Here is a 9,048-nt window from a genome sequence, read left to right as displayed (position 1 = left end):
GTGTAATCAACAGGTCATGTCATTTGACATGCAGAGTGTGAATGCATCGCACATTGAACACCATTTATTGCAGTTCAAGCAGTTGCGATACATATATCGGGCATGTTGATATCGTGATGACGATACATTTTCATTATATCGTGCAGTTATAAATCATACTGAATTACAGCTTCAATATTGAAGTAACAATAAGAAACAGGTGTTGCAGATTTAACTGCTTTCAGGCTTTAGTAAATTCTGCGCCATGGGACAACCCCAGGATATTTGCCTTTCTGTAATCGCTTTTTAAGTGACACTTTATAGCTTCAATGACCCATGATGATTCAGTCAGTAATGCTACCTGAAGGAGAGCTCATTTTATGATGAGATCTTGAGTTCTTCTGAGAAAGTTGTTTTTTTGGGTCAGTTCTTTTACAAAAACAAGGTTTAAAGCTGTGGTATAAAACCTTTTATTTCTGACTTCCTTTTGGTCAGCTCATCTACTTAATGACATCACAGGTTCATTGACCCTATGATGTAAAATGTATGACTTATATTGCTACTTATAAAGTCACTTCTTACTGCGAGATACTGAGACTTAAATTAACAGCCCCAGCTCTACACCCCCACCACCTCAGAATTACAGCTACAGCAGCTAGTGTAAACTAAGCATTAGTATATTCAGTTCCTTCTTTGTAGCATGTCGGTACTGAGGGATATTTGATGGACAATGAACTAATGAAAACAAAGTGCACTCAATTGTTGAAATCTTCTCACTTTTATTACATTCTTCTCAGAAAACTCAATCAAGTCATTATGTTTATGTAGTTGTTACAGTACAGGAGGTCACAGCTTTGCATTATCTCCTATACAGGTCAATTACACTGCTAATAAAAAACACACTGCTTAGAAAACAGCTGGTGCAACGATTAGTGCTTTTCTTTAGTTTTTACGTGCACATTTTTTATTCAACTTACAATTTACAGAGATACTTTAATGGACTGCGTATCCCAACAGGCAGTGAGGCCGTCCCTGAGCTCTGACTTTACAGGAACTGTTTCAGTGATTACAAAAAAAGGGGAGAAAAAGCACTCTGTGGCAATTCTGAAATGATTCAATGACAAAATTACTCGTGATCACTTTTGAGGTATCTTGTCTTGTTGTCCGTCATGATTGTGCAGTACCCATTCACAAGGTGTTTCTGGCGATTGCATTTAGAGTGCGGACTTTGCTCACATCTGCCACCTTCAGGCCATACTCGGGTGCTGAGAAAGCAGCTCCCATCGTCACACAGGTGTTCCTGCGCATGAAAACATTGCTGCTCAGTAACAAAACTTTTCATTTCCTATCCCACCTTTAAGTTTTTTTGTATTAATTGAGGCTGACTGTAAACAAACCTGAACTTCATGGCAGAATCCCTACTGGAACGGGCTGAGCAGTGAAACTCTTGAGCTCCTGATCCCTCCAAAATCCTCTGTAGATTCCTCTCTGTGATACCTCCTCCTGTTGCAAAAAACGTATAAACAAAGGGCTGAAAACAACAAAACATACATATGTAAATGACGTGCCTTCCAAAATAATAAAGGCACTGACCTGGCATTATGACAATTCTCCCTTTAGCCTGTTGAATGGAGATTATGATGTTAAATTAAAAGCTGACCTTCACAGTTTAACGGCCACTTATATGTTTGCACACATACTGTCTGGTTTATACGCACTTGATCGGTGATCCGTTTAATGAGAGGGAGTCCCTCCAAAGCCGAGCTGTCACAGCCACTTGTCAACAAGCGCTGGAACCCTAATGATACCAGACTCTCCAGAGCAACCGCCGGGTCATGAACCAGATCAAAAGCTGCAGCAGGATCAAAATTACAGTACAGAACAAAACTGAGTACTTCCCTGTGCAATATCCCCAACATGCTGATTCAAAATTAGACGATAATTTTAGGATTTTTAATTTTAAGTGTAGAGAATTGTATCTATTGTATGATTAAGCGTAAACAGGTTAGTTATATTATAATGAAAATACAGGGCCCAAATCAAAACCTCCATGCAACAAAAGTACCTGTCGTCATGACAACAAAAGTGTTTACATTTACATCTGTGATTTCTAATCAGAGTGAGTTGCATGAAGAAACCTGACTGAGAGACTTGAAAAAGATGGCTAGAGATGGAGAGAGGATAGAAGATCCTCAGTAAGATACTTAACATTAGGTTTAACACAGCTGCAGTAGCAGCTAGGTGGCACCGAAGAGCCACACTTCTGTTAACAGAGTCCTCTAAAAATGAGGATACTCAATTCACTGTTTATGCAATCTTGTCCTGAAAAACCGACGGGTCCGTGCTTCTGACTTGGCACAAGCATTATCTGTGGAAAATGGAGTTTTAGCGATGGATCACACACGGTGGATTTTCTTACGAATTACAAGATGAAACTTTGCACAAGTACAAGAAAAGAGGCCCAATTGAGTCTTTGGTCAGATGAACAGAAGCAAAAGTTTACAAAACTTGCTTCATCCAGGCCGACAACAGTTGTATCTGTCATCTACAATTTAGATGGACATACAAAATATATAAAAAATAAATGAATGGATTCTCACTAATACAAATTTAAGTGACTTGTTGCAGTTGGTTAATAAATATGGAATTTTCATTGTGGCTTGATTAGTCAAACATTTATTTTTTCAAACATTTTCAAAAGAATCTGATTCATTCTTCCTTGGTATTAAATAGACAGGATCTGTAACAACTTTACATTTTACTTATATTGTCCAGGTGTATATTGAATTTTGTAAAAAATCTGTAGTTTAAGTACATGAGCTGAAACTCAATATTATAGATTATTAATAACACTTGGAATAGATAGCTTTTATTCCAGTGAGGGGTTGCCATGTATTTGTTCAGGTCTATTTGCTGGCAGCTTTTGGTTACCTCGGTGGAAGGTGACAGGCAAAGGACGAGCAGCAGCTGGAGAGAAAACAGTGATAATCAGAAAAAGAAATGGATAAATATTCGAAGAATGAAACTTTTACTGTATTTTATGGTGTGAATTATGAGTTACTGCCAACACAAAGCTAAGAAACAGATGTGAGCATACTTAGGGGTACACATACATACATCACACTGCAAGATTCATGAAGTTGAACTAAAAGTATGACTTTTCATTACCTGTTACAATTACCAGTAAGGTTGAAAATAATAATTTATTTATTTATAAATGATTTTTCTCTCTGTTTTTGACCTTTAAGATTTCCATGACGAGGTTATTTTCTCAGCAGAAACATTGCAGCAAGACTCCTGGCAAATAATTAATGATATTAAATGCTGCACATACTGAGATGCTTATAAAGAAGGGAAAGATGTTTGTGTACCTTGCCCCTAGCTATGATTTTAAAAAGAACAGAAGGTTGTCACTGCTGTCATTTTAACTTGTCCTCTCAGTGATGTTAAGGACAAATGCCGTTTTGAATTGCTTTGGCACATGAAAAAAAACAAAGGATTGTTGATTTCCTTTGGGTGTCTGAAGGTAATATTCAAAATTACATTTTAGTGAGGCGGGATTCGTTTTGGCGAGATTTAAAGTCTTAAATTCAAATCTTACATGACCTTTCTGTTGTGTTTAAATTGTTTTCTTTATCATGGTTTTAGTTGAGGGCTTTGTAAGCCTACACAGCTCCAGGCAGGCAGACAATACCTAGCAACTCCATGCAGAGCTCCGCATCCACCCGTCCATCCTCCGTCAGGGCTCCCAGCACCAGTCCATCGGCCCTGTGGCTCTTCATCAGCTCAATGTCCTTCCTCATCACCTCCACCTCCTGGTCTGAGTACAAGAAGTCCCCTCCACGAGGCCTTATCATCGCATAGACCGGAATTTTGACGTGCTGCTTCACCACCTGCAGCAGACCTGTGGCAAAACAAAAGACGGTGACACGTGTAACAGCGTGTGCTCGCCTGGCTTCAGATTCTCAGTGAATGTCTGCAGAGGAATGATGAACAACGCTCACCGAGACTGGGAGTGAGGCCTCCCTCCATGAGACTGGAGCACAGTTCAAGTCGACCTGCACCTGAGCAGAGGGACAAACACACTTAGTAAACAATACACCTGTGTGAGCATGACCTTTGAGAAATGAAATGACCAGTATGCACTCACTATACACTCAAGTCAGGCTCTTTACAGCACTTAAACTGAGTCCGATTATTTATACTGTATTTGAAACAGAGTAAGTGGGTTTAATAAAAGAAGCTCCGCAGTGTTTACTACACATTACTGACCTCCTCGTTCAGCATTGATGGCAGACTCCACAGAGTCCACACACACCTCCATCAAAAAGCCCTCTGCCATGCTGAGAGAGAGAGAGAGGGAGAGAGAGAGAGAGAGAGAGAGAGAGAGAGAGAGAGAGAGAGAGAGAGAGAATAGGGAATCTGTAAGATAGAACGTGTACAAGTTGCTAAGCTAACAACTTTAGCTATCTGTCAAACTCACTTCCTATCGATACATGGACCCGAGCCTGGAGGCGGACTGAGGTCAGTGTGTTGTTTTGGTGACTGACTCACTTTTCCAGCGGTTTCCTGGTTGTTACATTTTAACGCACCACGTACAGCGGGTGGGCGGTGCTACTCTAGCTACGCATTACTACGGAGCTACAGGAGCGTGACCGCCCGTGCGGGACACGCTGTAGCACAAAACACGTAAGAACCCCTCTGACCGCCCCGTCCATCCCATAGACTGTAAATAAAGGTCCATCCCGATTAAAATGCATATGTAAAATCAATAAATAATACAATATATTTTTTTATTTAATTTGTGCTTGGTATCGTGTTTGCATTTGCAAAAAAAATATAAGAAAAAAAAGAATACCCCGCCAATATTAAATATCCTCGTCGCGCAGTTATGACGTCAGGAGGTGAGCCCTGCGTTAGGAAACCTGCTTGTGTAAGTCATAATAAATCCATGGTAACAGCTCGTGGCTTTCACCAAAGCTTCGTCTTTCACCGCAGCCCGACAGGACGAGAGAGGACGACCCGAACATGTTGCTGTCTTCAGTACGGACCGCCATGTTCTGCGGCTGTAGGGGCGCCAGCAGAGGATTTCAACCCAGCAGTGTGAGTATACAGCTAGCCGGCTATGTTAGCTAGCCAGCTGGAGCAGCATTTAAAAAGGTCAGAGAGTTTGCAAGTTATCTAAACATATCGGACATCTTCGACAAATCCAAGCTGCTTAGTGTCCAGCGTTTCACCTTCGTGTTGGAGTTGGCTGAGTGTTGTACTGCTCATCAGTCACGTCCGCATGTATCAGATAACATGACCTCAGCATCAGTGTTTGTAGCTGTAACTGTCACAATTACTCACCTGCACGGAAATCACAATGATAAACTCTATGGGCTTTCTAACTGTGTGAATGCGCTGATAATGAACTTGTGCATTCATTAGCATTTTATAAAAAATTACTAGAACGATCATCAAACACACGGAAACATCAAGAGCCATGAATTGTGTTCCTGTGAATTCAGTGAAAAGGTCAATAATATATCCGATCTCGCAATTTTCAAGGAAGTGAACAAAAATAAAATCCTGGATCCATCCCCTGATTCAGATCTGCGTCAAAATGTACATCAAATAAATCTACATTTTCATTCCATAGGGTAATTACACAATATTTAATACAAAACTGACCACAGGATGTTTCATACCAAGAGCCTGTCTCATTTGATAATTACAGCATTGTGAATTGCTGCCAAAAATAAAATCTAAAAACAACGAGGTCAATCGAGTTTTGTATATCTCACCATAAAGAATAAAGTCGGTGAGATGTGTTGCAGCTGATCTTCATATTAATCCCAAATTGGCTACAGATGAGGTCAGGCGTCTGTGAAGGGCAGTCGTTGAAGTTTTTCCTCACCAACCAGGTGTTTTAATGCTGGAACACGAAAGGACCGTCCTTAAACCTCTGCCACAAAGTTGGAACAACACTCTTATCTAGAATGTCATTGTGTGTTGCAGCATTAAGAATTAGGAATTTTAGGACGTAGCACAAACCATAGAAATTATCACATCCTTTTGACCATAGTACCTCACATGTGACCATTGTCGTGGTAATTATGTCAATGACAATTCTTTCGTGTGTTTAAAAATCTTTCTTTCTCCCGTTCCAAAACATCAGCGGAGTCCGCAGCTACGACAATGGCTGGTGAAGAGAAGTCAGAGCACCATCGCAACACAAGCGGAGGGCGCCTCCATCCAGGTGGCAGCTTCAGTCCCCAGCGTCGCCACAAATCGCATCCTAGGTCGCTGGTTACTTGGCTGCAGCGGGCTGGTCGTCGGTGCTGTTGTCTTGGGTGGTGTCACCAGGTATAACTGACTTAAAAGTATCTAAGGAATCATCCATCTTGTTTTTTAAGTGCTGCTGAAAGGTACTCACTGTGTAAGTTTTCTATGTTTCATTCAGGCTCACAGAATCTGGGCTCTCCATGGTCGACTGGCATCTGGTGAGAGAGATGAGGCCGCCTTCGTCACAAACAGAGTGGGAGGCTGAGTTTTCCAAGTACCAGCAGTTTCCTGAATTCAAAATGTAAGACCCCATCATCATCCAGACATACACTTGCACGGGTTTGAAGTCACTAATCATCAAAAATCCACTTTACCTCAATCCTTTTGAAATATTTTGATCATCTGACAACTAAATTTAAGATGCATATACAAGCAGATTTATAATTTAATTGTATATAATACTGCGCTCTGTAAAAAAGTATGTGTTGACTTTTAAATTCCCTGTTTTGATTCTGTTTTCGCAGAATGAACCATGACATGACTCTGCCAGAGTTTAAGTTTATCTTCTACATGGAGTGGGGTCATCGTATGTGGGGCAGACTGGTTGGACTTGCATACGTCCTCCCTACAATCTACTTCTGGCGAAAAGGCTACTTTACTCGCTCCATGAAGGGAAAAGTGCTGGGGCTTTGTGGATTTGTCTTCTTCCAGGTAACAGTGGTGATGGGAGAGTGATCGTCGGAAATGAATCCCTATCTAATTCTTAGTCTTAGGTTTTACTAGAGCTGGTTTTAAAGAAAACACATGAATGACCGTGTCATTGTGCGTCGCCTCTCAGGGCCTTCTGGGATGGTACATGGTAAAAAGCGGTCTGGAGGAGAAGCCAGAGTCTCATGACATCCCGCGGGTCAGCCAATATCGCCTGAGTGCTCACCTTGGTTCTGCTTTGCTACTCTACTGCGCCAGTCTGTGGACAGGGCTCACTCTGCTGCTGCCTGCACACAAGGTACAGACACCGTCTTCAGCTTCCTTGTCAAAGATCTGTTGTCAGTTTTTGCAAGAAATACCATTCTAAATATAGCCCGATTAATATGGGATGCTGATAAAATAATAATAAATTCCATTACCGATAAATTCACCAAATGTTTTCTAGATATTTACACAGTAGTAACATATACAGTGGGGTCCAAAAGTCAGAATACTTATCAATTCAGGGCAATTGGTCTCAGACTTTTATATGTTTTATGGTAAGGTTGTTTTTCTTTTTATTTCATGTCGGCTCTCTGAACCTGTTTCTCAGATAGCAGAAACTAGACGTCTCATGCAGCTCAGGAGGTTCGCCAAGGGCACCGGTGGCCTTGTCTTCCTTACTGCTCTTTCAGGTACTGTTTAATGTTTTGTCAGTTCAGTGTTAAAGTTAAAGACTGATCGGTATCTGCAGTCAACCACGACACATGCAGATCTATATAGAACCGTGTCAAAAATGCTTTGTTTCAGGTGCTTTTGTTGCCGGTTTGGATGCCGGGCTGGTGTATAACTCCTTCCCTAAGATGGGAGAACGATGGATCCCTGATGATCTGCTGGCCTTCTCGCCCACCCTCAAGAACTTCTTTGAAAATCCCACAACTGTGCAGTTTGACCACAGAATTTTGGTGGGTCATTATTTCTAAAAAGAAACATTTTGTGCAACATTTTAATTTAAACATCATTTGTACCTCTCTCCTTTACCATTCAATGGAATGAGACACAGCAGCCACTGACCGTCTTCTCTCTCTTTCTTTTGTCTCTAGGCGATTTCCTCTTTGACTGCAATTACAGGCCTCTACATGTTCTCAAGAAGGATGATGTTGCCCAAGAGGGCAAAGGTCGCCATCAGCCTCCTTGCGGCAATGGCGTATGCACAGGTAAGCTGGTAGTTGACCCAGAACCATTTAAACTCAAGTCTATTAATCTTCAGTGTCATTAAACTCAAATTATATTGTACTCTTCAGGTTGCCCTCGGCATCAGCACCCTGTTACTGTATGTCCCCACCCCACTGGCAGCAACTCACCAGTCTGGCTCCGTGGCTCTCCTTTCGATGGCTATCTGGGTTCTGGCAGAGCTCCGCAAATTACCAAAGTGAAGGCCTGCTCCTTTACCGACGAATCCAATCCCCACGAGCCACAGCTCAAGCCTCTAAGAGTCAGCGTGACATTGTGAACAAGGCGTTTCATAACTAGTGGAAAAAATGATAACTTAAAAACTGAGATGTTTTTGATTTAACACTTGATTTTTATGCATATGCTTAAGCAACTGTCCTGTGTGGTGACAGACAGTGGCTGTTACATCAAAAGATCAGTGTGAGGTGTTTTGTTTTGCAAGGAATTACAATAAGGCACGCTAAAGCAAAAACAAGCAATTTCTTTCAGTTTCTGTTCAGCTTTAATGACACAACAGGGTTTTCCAGTTATAAGATACAAACCGTGTTTGATTTTGCAGACTGAGTTACTGTTTTTGTTCACGTACACAGTTTTAACAGGAAAGAAAAACTTGTTTCAGCGTTATTACTCACCTGTTGCCTTGTGTCTTCTCGTACACTGCCTGTTAGTTGAATAAGATGTGGCTGCTGGGATTATGTAAAATGATGTATATTTAAATTATGAACCATTTCTTGCTGACATTGTATTGACATGACATGAATTGTAAAACAAATATGTGGAAACTTGATTGATGCTTTGTACTGTATATTTAGACACGAAAAGCTGAAAGCACTGTCTTCTTTTAATAAATGACAATTATGTACAGTCTTTAAAATTCAAACT

General features: G+C 41.0%; 2 protein-coding genes across 2 annotated transcripts; one reads left to right on the top strand and one right to left on the bottom strand.

Moving 5' to 3' along the window:
* Positions 1-738: 738 nt before the first annotated feature.
* On the bottom strand, positions 739-4,599 carry cutc (cutC copper transporter homolog (E. coli)). Its single transcript, XM_035172093.1, has 9 exons — positions 4,463-4,599; positions 4,252-4,322; positions 3,984-4,043; positions 3,674-3,883; positions 2,911-2,946; positions 1,698-1,831; positions 1,573-1,600; positions 1,377-1,482; positions 739-1,279 (listed from the first exon to the last, which is right to left on the bottom strand). The coding sequence occupies exons 2-9, from the start codon at positions 4,319-4,321 to the stop codon at positions 1,168-1,170; spliced, it is 756 nt and encodes a 251-aa protein (XP_035027984.1). The 5' UTR covers position 4,322; positions 4,463-4,599; the 3' UTR covers positions 739-1,167.
* Positions 4,600-4,858: 259 nt separating this feature from the next.
* Positions 4,859-9,046, top strand: LOC118118775 (cytochrome c oxidase assembly protein COX15 homolog). Its single transcript, XM_035172082.2, has 9 exons — positions 4,859-5,082; positions 6,140-6,327; positions 6,425-6,547; positions 6,771-6,957; positions 7,085-7,252; positions 7,547-7,628; positions 7,744-7,898; positions 8,037-8,150; positions 8,238-9,046. The coding sequence occupies exons 1-9, from the start codon at positions 5,008-5,010 to the stop codon at positions 8,367-8,369; spliced, it is 1,224 nt and encodes a 407-aa protein (XP_035027973.1). The 5' UTR covers positions 4,859-5,007; the 3' UTR covers positions 8,370-9,046.
* The last annotated feature ends 2 nt before the right edge of the window (positions 9,047-9,048 follow it).

The sequence above is a fragment of the Hippoglossus stenolepis genome, chromosome 12, assembly GCF_022539355.2.
Source record: "Hippoglossus stenolepis isolate QCI-W04-F060 chromosome 12, HSTE1.2, whole genome shotgun sequence".
NCBI lineage: Eukaryota > Metazoa > Chordata > Actinopteri > Pleuronectiformes > Pleuronectidae > Hippoglossus > Hippoglossus stenolepis.
Note: the sequence above shows the minus strand (reverse complement) of the source record. Positions and strands in the feature narration are given on the sequence as shown.

What these genes read in the sequence shown, in the direction of transcription:
- LOC118118775 (XM_035172082.2), top strand. Translation starts at nt 5,008, where the DNA reads ATGTTGCTGTCTTCAGTACGGACCGCCATGTTCTGCGGCTGTAGGGGC. An exon ending in GAGGATTTCAACCCAGCAGT is followed by an intron (nt 5,083 to 6,139) that starts GTGAGTATACAG and finishes CCAAAACATCAG; the next exon opens with CGGAGTCCGCAGCTACGACA. An exon ending in GTCTTGGGTGGTGTCACCAG is followed by an intron (nt 6,328 to 6,424) that starts GTATAACTGACT and finishes TGTTTCATTCAG; the next exon opens with GCTCACAGAATCTGGGCTCT.
- cutc (XM_035172093.1), bottom strand. Translation starts at nt 4,321, where the DNA reads ATGGCAGAGGGCTTTTTGATGGAGGTGTGTGTGGACTCTGTGGAGTCT. An exon ending in GAGAATTGTCATAATGCCAG is followed by an intron (nt 1,483 to 1,572) that starts GTCAGTGCCTTT and finishes TTTTTGCAACAG; the next exon opens with GAGGAGGTATCACAGAGAGG. An exon ending in GATTCTGCCATGAAGTTCAG is followed by an intron (nt 1,280 to 1,376) that starts GTTTGTTTACAG and finishes TTTCATGCGCAG; the next exon opens with GAACACCTGTGTGACGATGG.